The sequence below is a fragment of the Eulemur rufifrons genome, chromosome 7 (assembly GCF_041146395.1).
Source record: "Eulemur rufifrons isolate Redbay chromosome 7, OSU_ERuf_1, whole genome shotgun sequence".
NCBI classification, from domain to species: Eukaryota; Metazoa; Chordata; class Mammalia; order Primates; family Lemuridae; genus Eulemur; species Eulemur rufifrons.
In genome coordinates this window covers 153,358,962-153,384,875 of record NC_090989.1, presented here as the reverse complement: position 1 = coordinate 153,384,875, position 25,914 = coordinate 153,358,962, and the positions used below count along the sequence as shown (strand labels likewise).

Sequence of the window (25,914 nt, the reverse complement as noted above, 5' to 3'; positions counted from 1 at the left end):
CACTACTGTAACAGAATACCAGACTGGGTAATTTACAAACAATAGAAATTTACTTCTCATGGCTGTGGAGGCTGTGAAGGAAAGGGGTCCAAACTCATCCTTTTATCAGGAACCCACTCCCGCAAACCCCACTCCTGTGATAACAGCATTAATCCAAATATTTATGAGGGCAGAGCCCTTATGATCTAATAACTTCTTAAGTGTCCCACCTTTAACACTGTTGCACTGAGGATTAAGTTTCCAACACATGAACTTGTGTTGGGGGCACATTCAAACCATAGCAATATATCACATAGAATTTCATGTCCAGTCAAATTATCATTCAAATGTTAAAATAAAAACTTACACTCTTAAGAATATAATTAAGGTTTGAGACTGTTAGCACATAACTGGAAATACTTTGGGAGGAAGTAATAAGAGGTGAGAAAAATCCAGCAGATTCTGCAAGAGATATTAGACGTCGGGATGATGAAATATTTTGGTAAAGCCTATTTTTATTTAGGAAAAATTAGGCTAGAATCAAAGAAAAGAAATTATATTCACAATAATCCAGCAAAAAAATTCTAGGCAACATCATGCTTGGGGAGTATGGGAGGCTAAAGGAGTATGAGAACACACTACAGTAATCTCCTTGGCAAAGTGAACAGTACGGATATCAACACACTTACAAAATCAGTAGGGGCAAATAATATGAATTTGATTCTTACATTAAGGATAACCATACTATGCATAAAAACAGAGAGTGTAACTTTTAAGTCTGTAAAAGAAAACCCAATCTACCTAGTAGAATGAAGGAAATGGTAGAAAATTTTTAAACAGAGTAAGAAAGAGAGAGAGAGGGACAAAAAGTGGAAACTACTAAATGAAAAGAAATGCTAACATAACAACAATTACAGTAAATATGAAAAGGTTATACTCAGTGAATTAAAAGACATATTATCAGACCGGATAAAGGAAAAGAAGACCAAATTATTTCCTATAGAGACACATTTAGTACAAAAAAAGCACAGAAAAATAGAAAATAAATGTATGTAGCCAGGCATATGAATCAATTAGCCTAAAAGAAAGCTGATGCTACAAACCTGACATCTGACAAAACAGAAATTTTAGATTTCTTCCCTTTGAGTTTAGGCACAAGTCATGGAGACTGTTTAACACAATACCAGAGCATCTGAGCTACTGCATATATTTATATATATTTACAAAGTGTGGCAGAGATTGCTAAGCACCCACCCTAATACAATTTACAGGGTCGACCAACATGCTGGAGCCCCAGGGAAGGGCTGATGTAGTTCAAATCTGAAGGCTGTCTTCCGGCAGAATTCCTTCTTGCATGAGGATGGGAGGTGGGATAGGGACAGAATTTTTAGCTCTTTTATAGAGCCAAAAATCAGCCTTCAACTGATTAGATGAGGCCCACCCACATTATGGAGGGCAATCTGCTTTACTCAAGGTCCACTGATTTAAATGTTAATCTCATCCCAAAACACCCTCATCCAGAATAATGGAAACATCCAGAATAATGTTTGACCAATATCTGGGTGCTCCATGGTCCAGCCAACTTGACACATAAAATAAATCATCACAAAGCTGATCACTAAATCCTTCCAGTGCAAAGCACCTGCCCCAGAGATCACTTGATGAGTAAGCAATGAACTTTTATTTGAGTCTTTCCATTTTTGTGTCTGTTTGCTAGATGGCACTTTGACCTACCTAAGACAAAAACAAAACACTATAATCATCAATCCTGGGGTGAGCTGAATCACAAACTATTAATACTACTAAGGGGGTTCTGAAATTCTGCTGGATGTGTGGTCAACCTCCAAGGAGAAGACTTTAAAACTTGACCAAAGGATATTTAAGATCATATGAATAAATGGAGAGACAGTCTATGCTCCTGGGTTATAATTTAAGTACTATGACTATGCTAGTTTTCTCTAAATTATTTTAAAATTTCATTTCTTTCCCAATCAATATTCCCGTTGAATTGAAGATCTATGATAAATAAAGGATGCTATGGATAAGTTAGTAGACAGCTGACAGAACTAGAGGAGATATTTGCAATAAAATAGAAGGTCAAATGTCCATGCAAATAAGCAACAACAACAACGAAAACAACAAACAGCAAACAGATAGAAAAATAGGCAAAGGCTATGGTTTTATTACAGAAGAAGAAAAGACAAAAGGCTAATGAACATATAAAGGATGCTGAAAAGCTCATGAACAACCAGACAAAATTCAAATTGAAAAAACAAGATACTAATTTGCCTGTTATACTAGCAAAACTCGGAAGGCTGGGTACTATCCAATGTTGGCTGTGACATGGAAAGATCCATACTCTCATGATCTATGGTGACAACAGAGGTTGTAATGGCCACTCTGGGGAGCAATCTATCATGTTTTAGGCAAAGTAAGAAATTGACTATATACATATCTCATGGCCCAGCATTTCCAAACCTAGGAAATCACAAAGAAATTCTTTCATAGCTTTGTAAAATGACATACATGCTTATTGCAGTGTTATTCATGGTGGCAAGTGGCAGGTTTGGGGACAGCCTGGGTGAGACTAGTCAAGAAATCAATAGGTAAACCGTGGAAGGTATCCTCACAGAGTTCAATGCAGCTTTCAGAAGAAATCAGATGTGTACTTAGCAATGTGGGTAGATCTTAAAATACTGCACTGAGAGGAAAAGCAAGGGACAGATTAATACAAGTAACACAATACCATTATGTAAACTAAAACTAAACACAAACAATATATATTTGGCACAAACATATAAACAAAAAGATACACACTGAACGCATTAACAGTTGGCCATGCTATGAGGAGAAAGGGAATGAATGAATAAACAAATGAATGAATAGCAGCCTCTCCCCACAGCCCTTCACCAGAGCAGCATAGAAACTGTTTTTGACAAGATCACAAAGAAAATAACAATATCCGAAGCAGAACTAACAATTATCATTGATTGCCAACCATGTGCCTGCACTGTGTCACATGCCTTCCCTGTATCTCTTTTCCTGTGTTCCTCAGGGCCCCACCATGAGGACAGCATTGCTATTAGCTACATTTCATATGTGCATATTCAAAGAGACAGAGATCTACAGAGGCCATGTGTCTTGCCCAAGCCCACAGAGCAAGGAACTGGCAGGGCTGAGACTTGTACCTGGTGGGTCAGCTGCAAACTGTTCTTCAATGCTAATTTCTGTGCCTCCTGTGTCCCCCATAGGCCTCTGATCAGATCTTGCTACATGTCAACACCACCGCCCACTGTGGGAGCTCCCAGAGGCTCTCCTGGAGTCCAAAGACTCACACAGGCAACCACACCCTTTGCTCTCCTCTTCCACTCTGCTTTTTTCTTCTCCAAAGAAGTTAGAATATGTCTAGTCTGCCTTAATTCAGAGAATAATTGTTTAGCATTACTCCTGCTGGACTCTGGGTGTGGTTACCAGTGTGGTAGCTTTTCTCCAAATTCAATTTCTCTAACCATTCTTCTCTTGCAGGAACAGTCTTGAACTTACCACGAAGAATTATAAAACTTCCTGAATGCCCAGACAGCCAAGTGAAACACAATGGTCACCTCTTTTAATTATACCCCCTTTATAGAATCAATGGTTAGGATCAAACTCTTTGATTTGCTTCTTCAGTAAATGATTCTCAGCAGAAAACCTGGCTGGCAAACATTTCTCTCAGTTAGTAAGAATCTTTTAAAAATATCATATATTCAATGTTCTCATCCTAAAACTAAATGCTTCGTGTCATGGGTTCCCTCTGTTCTTATATAGATTGTGAGCAAATGATCACAGAAATATAAAATGAGCAAATAGGTACCTCAACAGCAGCAATGATTACAACTGAGGGTTTTGGTCATTATTGAGCTGAACATGTGACATGTGACATAGCTTTCAATATATCAGGATTGGCATCAGAACTTTCAAGCACACTGTAAAAGGGATTCAAAATTTTATTCAAAGAAGACTTATTGAGTATGATACTTGTAGTAGTGTCCAGTTATAGTAAGGTTTCTAAATACTTCACCAACACTAGCTTAAGTTTCACAACAAATTTAAGAGGTACATCCCCATTTTATAAATAACAACAACAACAACAAAAAACCCTGAGGCTCAGAACATTTCACACAACTCCATGATGAAGTTTCTTCTAGAACAAATTGTATAGATCCCTATATAAAACATTTAGTTATGGTCCTAGAGAAACATTTACATATACATACATGTTAAACTGAGAATGAGGAAATACATGCTTATATCAATACATGTGTTTTGTTTCTTAATATACTTTAATGTTTTTTCACTTTCCCAAATTACAATCTGCAGGCTAGTGATACCACCTAGGACTAAGGACGTTTACTCAACACAATCTACTGACAGAAGCTATAATCACTTGCTCCAATTTCTTCTCACATCTTAGGAAACAGCATAAAAATAATGTAAGGAAGAGAATGAGATTCTTTTCAGAAGATCTGAAATGAATCCCAGGTAATATGCATTAATAATAAAAAGCTTCCCCAACTTAGGGAGCCTGGTGCAAAACCAGAATTAAGAATCATTTAACTCAATTATCTTCTTAAGGTCCCACCCAACACAGAGATCCTACAATTCCAAAAAGTTTTAAAGAGAAGAATTTTAGATTTGATGGCACTGTTCATTGACTGTCATATGTATTTGTATTTCCCTCAGATGAGAGCGAGCTATGAATGTCTGCGAAATAAAATAGGTGGAGATTGAATGTGATGACAAAATTTGAGGAAGAAAGAGATAAGACTGACAGGCAAAGCACCTCTGCTGAATTCAAGTTGATGGATTCTAAGGTGCTCCACATGACCTGCAGCTTCAGAAGCATCCTGCTTATCAAATGCTTTCATTAAAATCACCCAACTATCTGGGAGGCCGAGGTGGGTGGATCGTTTGAGCTCAGGAGTTCGAGACTAGCCTGAGCAAGAGCGAGACCCCATTTCTACTAAAAATAGAAAGAAATTATATGGACAGCTAAAAATATATATAGAAAAATTAGCTGGGCATAGTGGTGCATGCCTGTCGTCCCAGCTACTTGGGAGGCTGAGGCAGGAGGATTGTTTGAGCCCAGGAGTTTGAGGTTGCTGTGAGCTAGGCTGATGCCACGGCACTCTAGCCCGGGCAACAGAGTGGGACTCTGTCTCAAAAAAAAAAAAAAAAAGAAATCACCCAACTAAAGAGAAACATCCAAACTTTAAGACAAAGTTAGGCAGAGTCTTGGGGAAAGACTTTTATTTTTTATTTATTTATTTTTTTGGAGACAGAGTCTTGCTCTGTTGCCTGGGCAAGTGCCGTGGCATCAGCCTAACTCATAGCAACCTCCAACTCCTGGGCTCAAGCGATCCTCCTGCCTTAGTCTCCCAAATATCTAGGACTACAGGCATGCACCACCATGCCAAACTGATTATTTCTATTTTTAGTTGCCTGGCTAATTTTTTCTATGTTTAGTAGAGACAGGGTCTCACTCTTGCTCAGGCTGATCTCGAACTCCTGAGCTCAAGCAATCCTCCCACCTCGGCCTCCCAGAGTGCTATGATTACAGGTGTGAGCCTCCGTGCCCAGCCAAGGAAAGACTTTAAAAAAAAATTTTTTTTGTTTTATTCTGACATTCACTTTATCGTATATAAAGAGGAAAGGACTTTTAAGGAAGGTTATTCTTAACTCATTCAGCCAGGATCCCCTCCTCAAACAGGCCTTCTTGGACCGTATCTAAAGGAGGCCCTTCCCCAAGCACTCTAGACCTTCTCTTCATGTTCATATTCTTCAAATCATTCATAAAATTGTAAATTCATATTCCTTCATTTATCATCTATTTTCATTTCACCATTAGAATGTATACTCAGTGTGAACAAAAAACCCAACATAAAATAGCCTCTTGCTTGATTCTCATATAATTAATGTTACTGCTCTGGAACCTCTCTCTCTCTCACACACAAAATCTACAATTCCCAAGGGAAGACGGAATGTACTTTAAAACCAACCACAATAACATCAGCAGGAATGGCAGAAGAAGGGATGTCTGAAAATTCACTTCTCCCATAAAAGCAGTGAGAACACTGGCACAATTGGGAAAAATCAACCTTTTCAGAATTATGAAAACTAACTAAAGGCCTATAAAAATACAAGTAGCATTTATTCAGGAAGATAGCTAAACTTTAGTAAGTAGAACAAGCTTTGTGGTGTTTTTAACATACCCTATACCCATTCCCCCTACTCCAGCTCTGCTGCCTGTGGCCTCGCGATCGAGAGCAGTTCTTTGCCCTCCTTGTACTTTCTGGTAAATACGGGGCACCAAGCATGTGCCAGGCACTACCTTAGGCAAAGAAAATAACACGTCGGGCAAGGCCAGGCCGGTGTCCCCGCTGGTGGGCACTGCCCCCTGCCGGGCTGCCGCCCTGAACCGCTTATCCTGTCCTCTTGCCGTTCGGCCTCCCAGGGTAGCGCTGCGCCAGGACCATCGCCTGACATTCCCTCCCGCCCGAGAGCTCCCAAGCCGGCCTCAGAGGGGCGGTTCCCACAAGTTGAGTCCCGCCGCCCAGTATGGCTTCATCCTCTCGTCCAGTCCTGCGCAAGTGCTAGAGAGAGACAGGAGCCATCAGAAGTTCAGCCCTCGTGCAGCAAGCTGCCAGTACCTCCGGCCTGGGACAAGCGTAGTGCCCGTCCATCACGCTCCTCACACACCGCCCATTCCACTTTCGGCCCCGCCCACGGCCTCTCGGCGGCTACGAAGCCGCGCGAGGGCCCCAGGAGGGCTGGCCGCCACAACGCCTGAAGGACCCCGCCAGCGCCGCGCTGCTAACCAGCGCTGTGTGTGGTGGCCTGGCGCCGTGGCGGGACAGGTGAATCCCGACCCGGACTCCCACTGAACCGGGGCTCCGGATAGCCCAGAATCGGGGGTGGTTTTAGGGCCTGGATACGAGGGGCGGGCGTGGCGCGACTGCATCCCTAGAGAAGTAGGGGCGGGGGCAGGAGCAGCCGCCGCGAGCCTGGGGGCTGGAGGACGTGGCCACGCTGTGGGGCGGGGCGGAGTTGGGGGCTCTGTGGGTCCCGGGCGCTGCGGGTGTTGGCCGCCGACCCCGGGGAACCAGAGTGATGGCCCCCTCAGGTGTGGGGCCCGGCAACTTTTAAAATTTAAAGTTAATTCTCTGACGGAGTCACCTTTAAGTTGAGCAAGTTTCTCGACTTGTCGACTTTTGTTATAAATCAAGAACCGAGAGAGCCACAACTTAGCTGCTTTAGGAGAGGAACCACGTCCTCACTACAGGCCGCGTGTCCTCCCCTAGAGGGCCCGTAGCAGCCTGGCCTTGGAATAGCTGGATCAGGTTCATTTACTGATTCATTCAACAAATACTGTGGCGAGCCAGCTGTGTGCTAGGCGCTGCTTTCCTGAAGCCGACCTTTCCTTTCAACTGAAGGAAACTTGCAAAGAGCTGTGAGAAAGTGTAACAGGGGAAGTGAGCTAAGATCCAGTGGTGAGTATGAGGTAACCCGAAAAAGCTCATTCAGAACTGCAAAAACTAGGCACACAAAGACTGTCAGGCCAGAAAGTCTTTTGAAATTGAAAGGCCCGTGAGGCTGGAGCAAGAGAAACTTAAGGAGTATGAGGTTCCAGATGAGGCTAGAGAGGTGCGCAGGGACCCTGAGATCATGCAAAGCCTGGTAAGCCATGATAAGGATTTTGGTTTTTATTCTAAGAGCAAAGTACACCTTAAAGGCTAAGGAGGGGAATAGTACAATTAGATTTGCATTTTTAGTTCATTCTGGCTATGTGTGGAGAACAGATTGTAGAAGGTGGCAGGAATAGAAACTGGGACACCAGTGAGGAGGCTGTACAGATGTTCAAGGAGGAATGATGATGTCTTGGACTGGGATGGTAGCAGTTGAGAGAGAGAGAATTGTATGGATTTTGAGGTATATTGGGTAGATAAAATTGCCAGAAGTTGGTGATAGTGTGGATATGGAAGGTGAGGGAGGAGAGGGGTCATGGATGTCTTTATAGATAACTGGCAGAGATGCCAGGTTACACACCTTCTGGGCATTAGGAAGAGTGGGTTGGCTGATCTTGTACTGGTTGGCCTTGGTTTTATGGTTTGAGTGAAACAACAACTTGACAGCTATAGAAAGGGCATGAATAGAAGAGACTGTGGCATTTCTTTGGGCCAGACCCTGACACCACCATTAGTGTGATTGTAAGACTGCCTTTCAAGCTAAGGAAAATGAGGATGGTGTTCAGATTCTGTCCCTCCATCTGTTCATGGAAGCCTTGTCTGTATTTGTTGGCAAATCAGAGATAATATTTTGAGACCTAGTCTTTATTCCTGAAGAAATGATCAATTTTTCACATGTAAATAGAATTTCATAATTGGAAAAGACTTCAAATCTTACTTAGTCCAGTTTATAAAATGCTTTTGTATTCATTATATCATTTCCATAATTATTTATTGAGCTCTCACACCATGCTGGACACTAGGAATATAAAAATAAATAGAAATAAGGCTGTATAGATTTATTTAGTCAATAAAACTGATTGAGCACCTTTATGCCAGGCACTATTTCAGCTGCTTCAGATGCAAAATGGTTATGACCTGTCCCTGCCCTTGGAGTTGCATGTTTACAACCCTTGCCACTCAGGACAGCTGAGTGTCTTAACAGGTTTGATTTGGGCAGGGGAGATCCTGACTTATCCATAATATTAGATAAGAGGTGGTATATATCCAATGGACTTTTTGGTATCCTGGCAACACCCCAATTCTTGTCCATCTATCTTCCAATTCTGGAATTGATAGGAAAGCACTATGGGTCAGAGGGCCTAAAGAGGGGAATCAGTCATTATACCTTTGTGGCCAGGCTGTTTAGGAGTATAAGTCGTAAATCCCCTGTGAAATACAAAAGAAAGTTAGAAAGGGAAGAGAGTATTGGCAGAGGCAGGTAGTATTTAAACTTGAATTTCTCTTGAATGGAAAACTCCCTTGTAGCCTTACAATCACACAAACCAGATTGTGTAATCCACAGGGCAACTTGAATGCCCCCTCTACCACTCCCTTCCCCCAATCCCATGAGCCCAAATGGGCAATTAAATAAAATGTATACAGCCTTATGATAAAACTGTCAGGTGCTTTATAAGTGTCAGGAATGAGGGCACTGGTTGGCTTGCAAGTCTGTGTAGCTCCACAGTAGGGAAGGGTCAGAGTATAACATTGATAGGTGCATAATCCAACTCTCTGATGGCAGAAGTGAGATGACCTCAATCTTGCGAAGCCCTCAGGCTCTCCAGCTCACTCTAGCCCTGATCAAGCCTGATGCAGTCGCTCACCCGCTGATTCTGGAGGTAAGAACAAACCCTAAGCCTCTACAGTATGGCCTGGGCATTGCTACTGTTTCAGATGCTATAGGCCCACTTGTGGCAACTGACAACACAGTCCTGTGCTAGATGCTGTGGGGGCAAACCATGAACTCTGACTGGAAGGAGACTAAAAATCTATGGAAGACTTGGGGTAAATCTAAAATAGAAGAAAGAACCCAATACAATAATAAAAAGAATCAAATCTCAAGACAATGTATATATATTAGTTTCTATTGCCACATAACAAATTACCACATACTTGAGAGCTTAAAATAACAGTCATTTATTATTTTACAATTCTATAGTTTAGAGGTCAAGTAGGCTTGGCTGGGTTATCTTGTTAGGGTCTCACAGGGCCAAAGTCAAGATATCAGCTGGCCGGGTGCGGTGACTCACGCCTGTAATCCTAGCACTCTGGGAGGCCGAGGTGGGTGGATCATTTGAGTTCAGGAGTTCGAGACCAGCCTGAGCAAGAGCGAGACCCCATCTCTACTAAAAGTAGAAATAAATTAGCTGGACAACTAAAATATATACGAAAAAATTAGCCAGGCACGGTGGCGCATGCCTGTAGTCCCAGCTACTTGGGAAGCTGAGGCAGAAGGATCACTTGAGCCCAGGAGTTTGAGGTTGCTGTGAGCTAAGCTGACGCTGTGGCACTCTAGCCCAGGGAACAGAGTGAGACTCTGTCTCAAAAAAAAAAAAAAAAAAAAAAAAAACAGATACCAGCTGACTAGGCCCTTACCTGGAGGGTCTGGGGAAGAATCCACTTCCAGGCTCATTCTAGTTTTTGGCAGAGTTCAGTTCTTGTGATTATAGGACTGAGGTCCCCATTTCCTTGCTGGCCTTCAGGTAGGAACTGCTCTCAGTTTCTAGAAACCACTCAAATTCTTCACGTGGCCCACACCATCTTCAAGACAGCAACAGTGCAATCATATCCTTCTTATGCTTTGAATCTCTCTGACTTCTCCTTCAGCCTCCAGCCAAAGAAAACTGCTCTAAAGGGCTCATGTGATTAATTAGGCCCACCTGGATAATCTCCCTTTTGATTATAGCAAAGTCAACTGATTAGTAACCTTAATTACTTCTGCAAAATCCCTTTTGTTATGTAATGTAATGTAATTATGTTGTATCATATTCACAGACCTGGGGATTAGGGTGAGAAATCTTAGTGGAAGTGGGGGTCATTTTAGAATTCTGCCTACCATAGTTTGAGAAGTACTGGGCAACAATACTAAGTCAGCCCACTGTGGTGCAGAGGAAGATCAGAGCAGTCAGGATTAGACTGCAAGTGGTGGGACTTGGCCAAGCCTCAAAGGGAGAGTGGACTTTGGTTAGTGGCAGGAGGAAGACAGGTGCTCCAAAGAAGAGGGACATGAGGCAGGAACACGTGTGCTGGGTCTGAGCACCACAGGCAGCTGGGTTGTTGAGACTAGAGAATTGGAAGTGACAGAGGGCAAGGAAAGTGCAGCCTTGAGCACTGGGCTAAAGTGGTTGAACTTCACTCCTTGAATAATAGGAACTACCCAAAACCTTCTGACCAGAGTGTGATATGTAAATTAATTATAGGGTTTGTAATCTATCATGTGTGATGATTTGAAGAGAGTGAGAGAAACTCAAGGCAGGACCACTAACAAAAGACTTTTATTGTGGTCTAGATGGTGGGTCCTGTGAGCTCAAGGGGCTGCAGGTGTGGAAGAGCAGAGACAGCACTTTCTGTCCCCTTCCACTCAAGCTGACACTCTGGTTGTGTGACCAAAGGTCTTGACTTCACCCCACCTTTTTGTTCTGACTCACCAACAGGACAGACCCTCAAGTCCTACTCTTCAAGGGGCCCTCATGGTTTCTTTTGGCCAGCCTTGGTTTACTGGTTGATTTTTGTTTTTGGGGTGGTCTTTATCCAGGCTGTTCATCAGCAGATTCTGAGCAACAAGTTCCTTATTGTACGAATGAGAGAACTACTGTGGAGAAAAGAAGATTGCCAGAGGTTTTACCAAGAGCATGAAGGTAGGACCAGTGGTCCTCTGAACGGAAGGCTTCTCAACCCCCAGAGGCCTGTAAGAGAGATTTAGCTGGAATATATAATGGCAGGTTCTCTCTGACCTACCAGCGGTGTAAAATTGTAATCTTGTGGTCAAGTCTTCTAAAATCTTGGTTTATACACACACTTTTTGTGATTATTAATCTTTTTTGTTCCTGTGAAGGTTCTACCTCATTCATAGTCCCAACCAGAAACTTAATTTTACGTCCTGATAATAATATCAGTAGTTAACAGTTAGTGAGTATTTACTCTGTCAAACATCACCTGAATGCTCATTTAATTCTCTGAACAACCCTAAAAAATAGTATTGTTATAAGCCCCCCTACATGGATTAGGAAACCGAGTTAGAGAGGTTAGTGACTTACCCAAAACTACATAGGTTGTAAGTGACAGAGTCCAGATTCAGACCCAGGTTTGTCAGACTCCAAAGTCCTTGTTCTTTTCCCTAAAACAGTTTTTATTATTCTAGGTAAGGAGGTAGAAGAACAAAATGTTCTCTTGGGCACCAAGATGAAAGTATCTTGATGAAGGTACTCTCTCTTTGCAGGGCGTTTTTTCTATCAGCGGCTGGTAGAGTTCATGGCCAGGTACCTCTTATTTTTGTTCCAGCATCTTTATCCATTGAGGCATAGCTCCCCTGCCCCCTAAATTGAATTGTTTATTTCATTTGCTACTCTTTAAAGTTGTGATCAATGTCAGGGCTGGGTGTGGTTACTCACACCTGTAATCCTAGCACTGGGAGGCCGAGGCAGGAGGATTGCTTGAGATCAGGAGTTTGAGACCAGCCTGAGCAAGAGTGAGACCCTGTCTCTACTAAAAATAGAAAAAAAAAAAAAATAGCTGGGTATGGTGGCCAGTACCTGTATCCCAGCTACTCTGGAAGCTGAGGCAGGAGGATCACTTGAGCCCAGGAGTTTGAGGTTGCTGTGAGCTAGGCTGACACCACAGCACTCTAGCCCAGGCAACAGAGTGAGACTCTGTATAAAAAAAATAAAAAAATAAAGTTGTAATCAATATCAAGTCTGAAGAGACATGGGCTGGGGGCTCTAACTGATCTCTTAGGCGCCTGTCCCACGGCTGTAGGAAAATATTGTTGAGTTCTGTGTAGCAACTCTGCTAATCTTTGTGGCCTTTCTTGTACATCAGCAGTGGCCCTCCATCATCTTCTATTTGAAGCAGTGTTGTCACTTAGCTAGAAAGGCAGGGAAACTCAGGATGCACAGTGTACCTTTATTCATGCCCTGCTCACAGCATGCCCTCCTAGACTGGGTGGCCAGATTTCTTCATGTGCTCCTTTTGTTCACAGTGGGCCAATCCGAGCCTACATCCTCGCCCACAAGGATGCCATCCAGCTCTGGAGGACACTGATGGGACCTACCAGAGTGTTTCGAGCACGCCACATGGCCCCAGATTCAATTCGTGGGAGTTTCGGCCTCACTGACACTCGCAACACCACCCATGGGTCAGGTGAGTCTGTTTCCCTTGTCCACAGCCACAAATAAGGGAGGCTATTTTGGGGCTAATGGGCAGGCTGTATGGTAAGGTTGATAGCCAATCCCTCCAGTGTGCTTTCTGCCCATTGTGTTTCTGACCCTTTGTAGCCATCTTGGCAGATGTGGCCCACAGACTTTCTCTACATGTCCTGGGACGTAGAGGGCAGGCAGAAGTAGAGGCTCAGGTTTCTGAACCTGATTATGACTGCCTCTTGCCTCTACCCAGCACTCCCTGTGAAACCCCTTCTCTGTCTCATCTCTCCTTACAGACTCTGTGGTTTCAGCCAGCAGAGAGATTGCAGCCTTCTTCCCTGATTTCAGTGAACAGCGCTGGTATGAAGAGGAGGAGCCCCAGCTGCGCTGTGGCCCTGTGTGCTATAGTCCAGAGGGAGGTGTGCATCGTGCAGCTGGGTCAGGAGACCCAGGACCAGCCTGATGCAGGCCTGTCCATCTGTGAAGACCAGTGGCAATGCCCAGACTTTACTCCTAGACCTCTGGTCCAAAGCATTCTCCTAGGACCAGGGAAGCCTCAGGTGCCATCTCTACTGGGTACCACCACCTGCCTGAGGGCTTAGCTCTTCACTTCATATCCTCCAGAATCTAGCTCTCTATCTACCTCTTCTCTGGAATGTTGGTGATTCAGAAGAGTGATGACTCCTCTTTTTGGTAAGAACCATTCTCCTTCTTCAAGGAGGAGCTTGCCTAGTTGACTTGCCTGAAAAATGCAGTGACTCTATATAAGCAACATTTGGCCTTTCTTTCTTAATAAAAATCTGTGTTCTACTGAATCCTCCATGTGGCCACATTTAGAGCTTACCTTTCAGGCTTCATCATCCTGACTTCCCAACAGTATTCAGTATTGCTTCATTCTCCAGAAACACTCTCTTCTCTTGGTTTTCCTGATCCCCACACCCTTAGTCTGCCTATTTCTTCATCTCCTTTGTTGGCTTATGCAAACTTTTATTTTCATAAATTCTAGATTCAAGACATTCTGCATATAAAGATGGTTAAGACATTTGGTCCTCAAGTTGTTAATTGTGAGGTTGGGTAGTCAGCTAACTGTAGTACATGGCAGAGATGGAGAAGTGCCTAACAGAGGTATAAAGTGCTATGGGAGAACAGAGGAGAAAAGGCTTTACTTTGCCTGGGTGAGGAGGTGAGAGTGGGAAGGCTTTTGCAAAAGATGTTGCTAAAAGTGGAACTAAGCCTCAAGGTCAAATAGGGTATTGATAGGAGGGATCTGAAGGGCTAGACAGCCTGTTTATTTGCAGATCTATGTGGGTCAGTTTGATCCGTGTGTGAGCCAAGAAGCCTGTGACATTCTTATGACAGGGCTTGACTTTTCTTTTTTTTTTTTTCCTCCGCCCCTCCTTCGAGGTCTTGACTTTTCTTTCTCAGTACATGTATGTTTCTCTCTTTTTGGTGGTCCTGAAACTGTGGAATTGAGAATTTCCTTCATCATCTACCACTTTCTGTAATGGTAGACCAGGAAATTTGGACCCACTGAACACAGAACTAGAAAAGCTATGCAGTATATAAACAACACCCATTTGAAAGCATCAAGTAGCAGTGAAAAGAGCTATAGAACCAAAAATCCAGGACAAGAAGGAAACTCAGAGAAAGTGAGCCTGGGATTTGGAACCATTTTTCCCATAAGGGCACCTGTTGATTCTGGAAGAGGCAGCTGAGAGTCTGAGAAGCTAAGCAGAACTTTCAACAACCTCATGTTAGGGAGACAGTTTCATGGATGCTTGCAGAAGACCTGAGATTTCTGAGGCAGAGACCATTGCTCAGGGCACAGCAGGCAGCTTGTTTGCCTTGATCTCCCTTGTCCTCCAAGTCCCCTGGGGGCAATGCAGGCAGACCCACGTGGGTACTGTGCACACAGTAAGTTTGCATCACAGCTAAGGAACCACAACCTTAGGGAGATATTCTCTCTTTCTAAGGACATTAGCAGTACAGAAATCTTTAAGATAGGCTGGAACAAACCTGTCAGTGCCTCTGCCCACAAGACACACAGAAGCATGAGAGACCCAAAGAGAATTGTCTATGGATAAAATTGCTTCTCGCTTAACAGGAATCAGGTTTTTTCTCTACAGAAACATGGTTCCCATAAATATGGACAGGGAGAAAACTAGAGTAAACCCTGTTGTGTTGGGCTGGAATTGGAGCTATCAGTGTGAATTAATGGTTTTTAATATATAGAGATAGATGTAAATATGTATTTGTATGTATATAGGTGTGTACATATACACACTCTGACCTGAGAGCAGTGGCATTCCGATAGTAGTGAGCAAGCCTGACACCCAGATCTTGGTTTCTAAATACTTTGTCCACTAAAAAGGAACTTGGAGAAATGGCTGATTCTGGTGTAGGGAAACCACAAGATAAACCTGTAATATCAATTTGTGCTAGAAAGTAAGGAAGTGCTCAAAGAATTTGGAGGACGTGTCTCTCTAACAGAAACCTGGCTCCCATTATCCTCAATGTATTTATTTATTCGATCAATCCACCCATGTATAACCAACCAATCTCATCACTACCCCCGTCCCATGTGGACACCCTCCTCACTTCACATTTCAACACCCCACTCCAGGCTGCTGCTGCACCTTTACTCCTGCATATAAATCCTCGTCCTCTTCAGGCTCTGACTCCCTTTATATCACTTTGGGCTCATGTGTACCCATCTATTAGCTCCCACTTATTAGTGAGGACATACGGTATTTGGTTTTCCATTCTTGAGATATTTCACTTAGGTAATGGTCTCCAGTTCCTTCCACATGGCTGCAAATGACATTATTTCATTCCTTTTTATGGCTGAGTAGTACTCCATGGTGTGTGTGTATGTGTGTGTGTACACACCACATTTTCTTTATCAGCTCATGAATTGAAGGGCACTTAGGTTGATTCTACATCTTTGCAATTTTGAATTGTGCTGCAATAAACATTTGAGTACAGATGTCTTTTTGACATTTGATAATTTAAAATGTCATTTACTGAGATCTTGGGCTTGCAATTTTAAACAGAGGGTGGGTATGGGATAAAGACTTACCTGCTGTGGAGTACTACTCAGCCACAAGAAACAATGGTGATATAGCATCTCTTGTATTTTCCTGGATAGAGCCGGAACCCATTCTACTAAGTGAAGTATCCCAAGAATGGAAAAATAAAGCACCACATGTACTCACCATCAAATTGGTTTCACTGATTAACACCTAAGAGCACAAATAGGAATAACATTAATCGGGTGTCGGGCAGATTGGGGGGAGGGGATGGGTGTATACATACATAATGAGCGCAATGCGCACCGTCTGGGGAATGGACACGCTTGAAGCTCTAACCTGGGGTGGGGGGCAAGGGCAATATATGTAACCTAAACTTTTGTACCCCCATAATATGCTGAAATTAAAAAAAAAAAAACTTACCTGTTGGTATAATGAGCACACCAAAAGCCCTAACTTAAGCATTATACAGGATATCCATGTAATAAAAATACTTGTACCCCCTTAATTAATATTTTGAAATAAAAACGAAAAAGGTTAAGTAAAAATATATATATATATATTGTAATAAAAAAATAAGACAATGCTAACTGAGATTATGAGTTCCCACAGAATGTAAATTTGAAAGGGAAGCCTCCCAACACAACTGGTCGGGTAAGGGATCTTCCTTTGGCTTACCCATCCCATGAGTCACAGGCTTATGCTGGTCTACTTGTCTCCTCTTATGTTGTTACTTCATCTCCCCCCAAAAGCAGAGCACAAGATGACAACTTATGTGCATGTAGTTTATTTTAGGAAGTGATCTCAGAAAACAGGAGTCAGGGGACTGGAAGAGTAAAAGGAGGGAGCAGGGAAAGACAACCCAAGAGTAGGGTACTAGGCTGGTTACCACTAGGGACAACTGGGCCTCAATCGAGTGGAGGTCCTCTGCCTGCCACCAGAGGCCAGGAGGCTGGGTGTTTGCCTTCTGGTTTCCATCATCCACTGTCAAGCCTCTCGCCAGGGAGATTTAACTCCTTTGTAGTTCCAGATTTGCATACTGCCAGAAAGGCTGAGGGGCTCCTGCCGGACTCCAACACTGCATCAGCAGAGAAGCTCCTAGAAGGAGCATAAGAGAAACAATGAGGAGGTCTTGGATTTCACCTCGATGCAGCAATGGTCAGGATAAGACGACCATGTGAAATGGGGTGTAAAGCTGTCCAGGGCCATCTTCCCCTGACTGTGCTTGGTCTGCCCATGTGCTAGCTCCACATGTAGCTCAGCATATCACAGAGCCAGGCAAGATCCTGGTGAGCTGCAAACTCTATTTAAGGCTCAATATAAGTAGATTAGTGGAAAAAACTATATTCCCCACTACTGCAACTGGGCCTGAAGCCATAACTGATTCTTATTGTCACCCTCCTTTACCAACCACATTGCAATTCCTTCACCCAGAGCCAACATTTACAGGTCAAAGATGCTTACCTACTGGGGAAACACAGACTTCTGTCTCCCAGGGGTCAGATTCCCTTGGCTGATTTACCCTGGTAAAGAGCTGCGATTGCTGCAGGTGCCCAGTGATGTTATCTCTGAGTGTGGAAGCACCTCACAGAACCCCCTAGTTCAGATGTGTTCCCTCAGGGAGCAGCAACGTCAGCAACTCATGATAATCAGTTACCTACATAGGTATGATGGCTCCTTCCTTTCCTGCCAGTCCACCATCATGGGAAGGCCAAAATGACCAATTTAGTTGTAGTATTAGTTTAGCAGACACTTCCTGTGCTCTTTGGCAGAAGCATCCTAGTAACAATCTAGAAGGGCCTAATTTTCTAGGCATAAGAAGCACAAATTTTTGCCAGGTACTACTTCTGCAGTGGCTTATCATGGAGGTTTCCAGCTTGGAAACCTTTAATAGGCCACCTTAGAATCCTCATAGAAGGGGTATCTGGAGATGGCTCTGATGTAGCAGAAACCTAAATCTGGGCTGTACCAGAATTGGTCAGATTTGAGAAGACCAAAGGAATTTGATGGAGCAGGCTGCTTTTGGGCAAGGAATTGAACGGAATAATCCCTCAGCCCCAAACTCCTGATGTTTAGAATCCCAGGCCAAATCCAGTCACCATCACTTATTCACTTATTAGCTGTCTGAATATGGGCAAGTTATCTACATTTGTTTTATTTTCCTCATTTACAAGATGGTCATACTATTTTTGTATGCATTGACATGTTATGTATATCACTATGTTATTGTTATATGTATATTAATTAATATGTCACATACTTGGGTTTTTTGTCTCTCCTTTAGTTGGAAACAGACCTACCATTGGGAGAGACAATCTACCAAGGGTCCGGAGCATCCCTGCATGCTCAGTTTTGGTAATGAGGATGTGTTGCTGTGATAAAGGCATGGCTTTCTGGCATGAGGACAAAAGGATTCCATAGGCCAGTTTTGGGGATAAGCTTCACTAGGGTCTGTTAACAAATGTTCTCACCCAGCAAGGCCCAATGTCCTACCTATTGACAGTCTGAGTAGTGAGAGGTGGGATTGAAACGAATCCCTGGCTGTGGCCTTAGTTTTTGCTCACTCTAGGAGGAAAGAATGTTGTAACAATGGGGCAGGCACCCTGCATCCTAGCCAAAAGGTACTCCTGAGCCAAGGAGTCCCCAGAGCTGAAATAAATGTCAACAATGAAGATACAGCTTTTTGTGGAGTGAAAACACTGTAAGTTCCTTTGGCTGAGCTGTGTAGGTAACCACTCAAAAGCAAGAAATAAATGCAAGGTCTTACTGGCACAGAGCAGCTTTCTCTATACCCCCTGGTGCGCCCTTTCTCTCTTCTCCAATCTCAGCAGGTGTGAGGAGGGACCAAGTTTCCCAGTCCCCAAGGGAGACCAAAGGCCACAAGTACCTGAGTACACTGGAAAATTTTCAGGGAGGGGAGGAGCTGAAACTTTTGTAGCCCTGCTGAATACTTAGGTGCCTAAGTCACCATCTTCCCTGGTCCTGTGGGGGAAGGAGCACTGGATGCAAGTGCTGTGGAAGGCACTAGGACCACAAGGCAGAGCCATGGTGGCGTGTGTGGGGGTCATAAAGAAAGCACCCATGTGCTCACTGGACACCAGGAGGCACACAGGGAGAGAGGCAGCACTGACTCTGGAGCTAAAAAACAAAGAGAAAAGTCTCCCTACCACCCCTCATGAGATTCTGCCCTCTCCCATCTCCTGGTGGGTATGGCTTTAGCCCCTAATGAGCATGTGTGAAACTCCTTGGTCTGTGTTCTTACAGGAAAATAAGTGCCCAAATTAAATTGATGGGTTTGCAGTGGGGAAGGAGAGCTGATGAGTGGGGCTTTTGAGCCAGTCCAGCATCCTGCTGTGGCTCCCACCGCTGACTGTGTAACTGACATGGGTGTTTTGAACACCTGCACCAAGAATGCTCACGTGTGTTCCAGAGGATTCTCCCCTTTGGGGACTGTCATAGAGAGAAGTGACCTCAGTCCCCTTTGGGCTGGCTCAACAGAAACAATATAGACTCCCAGGAGGGGAAGTCACAGCTTTAAAGACTTAGTGACTGCTGGAGAACTCAGATTGGACAAGGATGGTGAGGCAGAAAGGAAAGAGCCCTGGATTAAGAGCCGGGCTTCAAGGACTGGTGCATCTTCCAGAGATAAGTCTGGTAGTGAAAAAGAAAAACAGATATGACATGTTCTACAACTACTACCTGCAGACACAGAACTAGACTCTATATGACCATTATTTCCTACAAGAGAATAACTTCCAAAGTTTAAAAATGTTTATTCATATCCATATGAAATGCCATAAAAAGATGGTTAGATGTGTTTGTTTTAACCTGAAATTGAGTAAATTCACTTTCTATTTCTGCATTTGTGTACATTTTATTTAATATTACATAAAACACTTATGATTAAAATATATCAAATTAATAAAAAAAACTTCAGTATGGATTCAGCTAGCGAACAAGAGGTAATATAGGAATCCAGATACGTTTGAATATTTCAAAAGACAGATACTTCTTCCCAGTATCTATGAGAACATTCACAAGTTTTCTCACTCGTCAGCCTCCCAGCACACAAAATTCTCCCCCATGGAATTGGAATCTCCAAGTTCAAACCCTCATCTAATCATCTCCCTCCCATGAATTCATCATTGTACAAACTCTCCTTCAAGCTACTCTTCTTAGTCAAATATGGCCCTGGGGAACCAGGAACCTTGAATCATCCAAGGTTAGGAGGAATATGTGATTCAGTTCAAATGTTGAGCAGCCCTGGATCCTTAATCTGAGCCCACCTTTACCCTAGTTCTCTAGGAGCTACCCAGGATTCACAAGTCCTGAATTCTAAGGTTCTGGGAGCCCATGATCCCTTTAAGACTCACTATAAATGCCTGAGCCTTGTCCCCACCCTCCCCTCTTCCTTTCCTGGAGAGAGGCTTACCATAGGGCCCAGCATCTGAATCACAGGCGCCAGCGTGGGAGCCTTGGTCCCCACCCCTCACCCCAAGGCCTAGAAAGAGGTGTTCCTGAGGTCAGGGTATCAAGGGCCCCCTCAAGATGGGAAAGTAGGCTGGGCGCAGTGGCTCATGCCTGTAATCCTAGCACTCTGGGAGGCCGAGGCGGGAGGATGGCTCAAGGTCAGGAGTTCGAGACCAGCCTGAGCAGGAGCAAGACCCCGTCTCTACTAAAAATAGGAAAAAATTATATGGACAACTAAAAATATATATAGAAAAAAGCCAGGCATGGTGGCACATGCCTGTAGTCCCAGCTACTCAGGAGGCTGAGGCAGGAGGATTGCTTGAGCCCAGGAGTTTGAGGTTGCTGTGAGCTAGGCTGATGCCACAGCACTCTAGCCTGGGCAACAGAGTGACACTCTGTCTCAAAAAAAAAAAAAAAAAAAAGATGGGAAAGTAGGGGCAACAAGGCAGGGGAGGGGAGTGAATGACAGTAGAAAGGAAGCAACTGCAGAAAATCAGGACCCCTGGGGTTGAGTTGAAAGAGTACTCCCACAAAGCCTTGGGGAAAGTGGCCTCTAAACGCAGACCTCCTAAGGGGCTAAAACTGTGGAAAAGAAGTTGGGGGAGAGGGCAGGAAATCATTGACAGCAACTTGAACTCGCGTTGGAAGGCCCTACCCTCATTTCCCTGGAAGTTGGGCAAGTAGCAGAGGCAGCAAGTAGCCCCTCTGGTACCCTCCCTCCCCGACCCCCAAGCACTCTTCCCCACTATCCTACCCTACAGACACCAATGCAACAGTAACAGAAAATTTGGAAAACAAAGGGAAAAGTCTGTACTGAAGAACAAGTCTGCACTGAGGGACAGGGAGCAGTCCCTCAGTGTACACAGCAAGGGAAGAGTCAGCGCCAGGGGACAAGGAACAGCACCGAGGGGGGAGTCTGCACCTGGGGACAAAGCTCAAGAAAAAGGAGTGAGGCATTTGGAGGGCTAAACAAAACTGCCAAAAAATGGGCAGAGCCAGAGAACTTCAGGGGTGGGGTTGAAGGATGACATCATCAGAAGACAGGGACTGCCCTGATCTGTTTTACTTACTGGGCCCTGCAGCCATTTAAATCTGAGACCCCTTATCATCCTTCAGAAATGAGCCATCAGCCCCTGCACCAAAGATCAGCTATTCCCTTCTCCAAACCTCCTCCTCCACAACCCTTTCTTCTGAAGATCTTACACCACCTCAAGCCTGTTACTGCAGAGACGGGGCCATCACACACGTGATTTCAACCCCTTTTTGCGGAGACAAAGGAAGGAGTGGTTCCTGACCAGAAGGCACCCAAAGCTATCCACTCTGGCGTGGAAGGAGGTCCCCTCTGCATCTCTTCCTGTGATTGCCTGGACCTGACAGTGGTCTTGCTGGGCCAGGCCTGTCTGGTGTCTCCATAGCGTCTAAGTGGATTTTAATAGAAAATAAACTTTTTTTCCCTGTAATGTTTAAAGCAGATTTACAACTGTGAATTTTTCCAGTTCAGTTTTTGATAGGAGAACCAACTCTGAGGGCACATGGAATTATGGTGATCCACTCCTTCCCTGCTCAGCAACCCCCAAAGAAAACATACACACACACACACACACACGCACACCCCTCTGTGGCTCTTAGCTAAGGCCATGGAAGAGGACATCATTATGGTGGCAGACCAGGCAGTAGTGCCTGAGTTGAATGTGGTGGGAGAACCTACATCCCAGGCGCTCCTAGCTCTTACCCCAACCAGGCTAACCTCAGGGACACTCCCTGGAGATCAACCACTTCTAGTGAGAGGCAGTGGACAAAGGCCCCTAGACCCTCCCCTCCTTTTCCCTCTCCAGCATCAAAACCAAGCCCAAGTTTTTTTGGGGTTACACAAACATCTCTCCCCTCTCTCTCTCTCTGGCAAATACCATCTTAACAAATAAAGACACTGGGTCCTGAGGGGACAGCCCTCCAAGGTACAATCATAAGGTACTGGGTAGAGCCAGCCCTGGGCCAAGAAGGGAGTGAGGCAAACCCTGGGAATGTAAGACAGGTGGCTAAGAGGGCCTTAGAACCACTACTGGAAGACTGACTTGAGAGTGTGGCTAAAAGCCTGGACATGGAAATCAGAGGATGTAAGAGGGGCTGTGTTTAAAAACGCTTAAATGGGTTTGGGAAGGCTGATGATGGGGCATTGCCAGTAGTTTTATCCCTATCACTGGAGGGCCAAGGTAGCAAGGTTAGGAGGTTTAAGTCCTGGGTCTGAAGAACTTTTAGAATATCGTTAAGGGGACTTGGATTTGGGAATGGAGGGTTAGCAAGGGGACATGGTTAAGGAACCTGTAAGACTATAGGGCTGGGGACTGACCTCTGAGCAAAATCTAAAGGTGGAATAGCAGAGGATGCGGCAAAGGCTAGAGATGTAGAAAAAAATAAAACAAGAGTGTCATAAAAGCCAATGGAAGGATGCAGTTGCAGAAGGAAATATTCAGTCAGATGCAAAGACCACGCCTCAGCACCTCTGTTCTCAGGCGCTAGACCTCTGCCATCTTCACACTCACAGAAATGTAAGGGGTCAGAAGACTGTCCCTGAGGCCCTCTCAGAACGAAAGCGGGGTGGGCATGTGGTGGACAGATTTGACTACCAGTGTCTCTTAAGGGGTCACCTCCAGCCAACACCTTCCTCTCACTCCCTGTGTAGAGGCTTCTCCCCTGAGTGCATCCTGGACGTGTGATCAGCAGTGATGTCCACCTAAAGCTTGGCCCACACTACCTCACACACAAGGCTTCTCCCCTGAGTGTGCCTGCTGCTGTGGCTCATGGCTGATGGGGCTGACTTGTTGCTAAAATCACATCCTCACTCCTTGCACACCTAAAGCTTTTCCCTGTGTGGGTCCTCTGGTGTCTAATGAGGGCCGACTTGTGTCTAAAGTTTCGTCCACACTCCTGGCATGCATAAGGCTTCTCGCCTGAGTGTGTTCTCCCATCTGAGTGAAGGGCTGACTTCTGACTAAATCCTTGCCCACATTCCCCACATGCATAAGGCTTCTCCCCTGAATGTGTCTTCTGGTGTGTGAGGAGGTGGGATCTCACCCTTGAAGCCTCGGCCACAGTTCCTGCACTCGTACACAGGCTTATCCCCTGTGTGCATCCTCTGGTGCTTAATGAGATCTGACTTTTCACTAATGCCTCGACCACATACAGTGCACATAAATGGCTTCTCCCTCGTGTGTGTCCTCTGATGTCTGATGAGATGTGACTTCCTACTAAAGCCCCGCCCACACTCCCTACACACAGATTTTTTTGCCTGTGACTGCCTCATGTCTGAATAGGTTTGACTTCTGGCTAAAATCCAGTCCACACTCTCCAAACCTGACTGCTCCAAATCCTAAGATTTCTACCCTCCCTGGAATTTTGTCTATTTCCCCAGAGCTCACACTCTGGGCTGGGCTGAGTTGTACTCCAATAGTCTGTTGGCTTCCTGGGAGCTTACTGGTGGTCCCTGGAGTGGGCTAGAGAAAACCAGTGGAGGCCCTCTCTCCTTTGTACTCCAAAATAAAGATGCAGCGCCTCGTTCTGTTCGTTGATCTTCTGCTTCAGCCCCCCTGTGGTTTGTATTATAAAGTCGTCACTGCTGCTGAGCACCTGGGCAGGGATGCCCTGGTTGGAGTTGGTTTCCTGCAAGTAAACCTGGAACAGGGTGATAGAGCTGCTCATCTTGGCTGAGGAACTGCTGACTGCCAAAGGCCAGAGGGCAGGAGGGCCAAGGGTGGATTTCTGGCTCTGATTCTGCTGAAGACAGAAAGTTTCTAGTCAGAGTAGTCATGGGAAGGGCTGACTGTTCTCTTCTTCCTGTCTTATTATAAGACCTAGCTCATTAACCGTTCACAATGATTAAAGTCTCTCTCCCCAACACATACTTTACAGGATCTATATTTCCATTCAAATTCTTCTAACTTTTTATTTGGAAATAATGCCAAATGTATACAAAAGTTGCAAGAATAAGAACAATACAAAGAACACCTGTGTAGCCTTTACCCAAATTACCTATTGTTAACATTTGTATCTTGTATATACATATGAGTGTGCATTGAAATGTTTTCTCTGAACCCCTTGAGAGTAAATTGCATGCACCATGGGCCTTTACCCCTAAATACCTCAGTGAGTATCTTCTAAAAGGAGGAATATTCTCTTTCATAACCACAGTATAGTTATCAACTTTGGTAAACTTAATACTTACATAACACTTTTTCCTAGCCACCAAATATATTTCAATTTTTTCATTGATCCAATAATGTCCTTTGTAGCAGCGGTCCCCAACCTTTTTGGCACCACGGACCAGTTTCATGGAAGACAACTTTTCCACAGACTGTGGGGTGGGGATGGGGGGTTCCGTGGGTGTTGGGGGGTGTGCAAAGCTCAGGCAGTGATTCGCAGCCCGTTTCCTAACAGGCCAAAGACTGATACCAGGGGTTGAGGGCTGCAGCTTTATAGCATCTTCCCTCCAGCACAGGATCTGGTCTAGGATCAGGTGTTGTAATTAGTAGTCATGTTTCTTTAGTCTTCTTTAGTCTCTGCCTTTTATAAGAGTGGCATTTTTAGAGGATACAGTCCTTTTTTAAGAGAACAATATCTAGGACATCTAACAGAACACTCCTGATGTTTTCCCATGATTAGATTCACATTATACACTGCACTCCATTTTTACATATTATATATTTTACTTGAATCCAAAAAACCCACAGCAGAATCTATTCTATATGTTATTCCAACAAGGAATCATCCAAGCAAGCATCAGAGGCATCCTCAGCTCTGTAAATACCTACAATTATACTAAAATTATCTCCTGAGCCATAATCACACTGACACAATTAGCCCCAACCATTTTGTTTCCATTGAGAGAGAACAATCTTTAGGACCTACATGAGAATGTTCTTCATGATGTTTCCTCTGAGAAGAAAGCGAGAATTGAGGTGGGAGTCACTTAGTCTGGTTACCCCCACCCCCACCCGTGGAATGCAGCAGAGAACAGTGGTTAAAGAGAACACATGTGAAACTGTCATTTGAGTTTCCTCATTCATAAGCAGATATTTATTAGAGGACTATTTTGTTGTTGTTGTTGTTGTTGTTGAGACAGAGTCTCACTTTGTTGCCCAGGCTAGAGTGAGTGCCGTGGCGTCAGCTTAGCTCACAGCAACCTCAGACTCCTCGGCTTAAGCGATCCTACTGCCTCAGCCTCCCGAGTAGCTGAGACTACAGGCATGCGCCACCATGCCCGGCTAATTTTTTCTATATAGATTTTTAGTTGTCCATATAATGTCTTTCTATTTTTAGTAGAGACGGGGTCTCGCTCAGGCTGGTCTCGAACTCCTGACCTTGAGCAATCCACCCGCCTCGGCCTCCCAGAGTGCTAGGATTACAGGCGTGAGCCACCGCGCCCGGCCTATTAGAGGACTATTATACTCCGGGTTCTATCAGGAAGTGGGGATTCATCAGTGGTGAAGACAGGCACAACACAGTTAAAGGACACTCTTACTCTTGGTCCCCGAATCA

At 44.4% G+C, this 25,914-nt stretch overlaps 1 protein-coding gene across 2 annotated transcripts; it reads left to right on the top strand.

Moving 5' to 3' along the window:
• The first annotated feature begins 6,775 nt into the window (after positions 1-6,775).
• On the top strand, positions 6,776-13,899 carry NME6 (NME/NM23 nucleoside diphosphate kinase 6). 2 transcript variants are annotated; one of them, XM_069473603.1, is made up of 6 exons: positions 6,776-6,875; positions 9,268-9,364; positions 11,281-11,383; positions 11,965-12,004; positions 12,724-12,884; positions 13,180-13,899. In XM_069473603.1, exons 2-6 carry the CDS (start codon positions 9,275-9,277, stop codon positions 13,344-13,346), a joined length of 561 nt encoding a protein of 186 aa, XP_069329704.1. In that variant the 5' UTR covers positions 6,776-6,875; positions 9,268-9,274; the 3' UTR covers positions 13,347-13,899. The 2 variants fall into 2 exon arrangements, with proteins under 2 accessions (XP_069329704.1, XP_069329703.1); XM_069473602.1 differs by lacking the exon at positions 6,776-6,875 and adding an exon at positions 7,450-7,508.
• Positions 13,900-25,914: the final 12,015 nt, after the last annotated feature.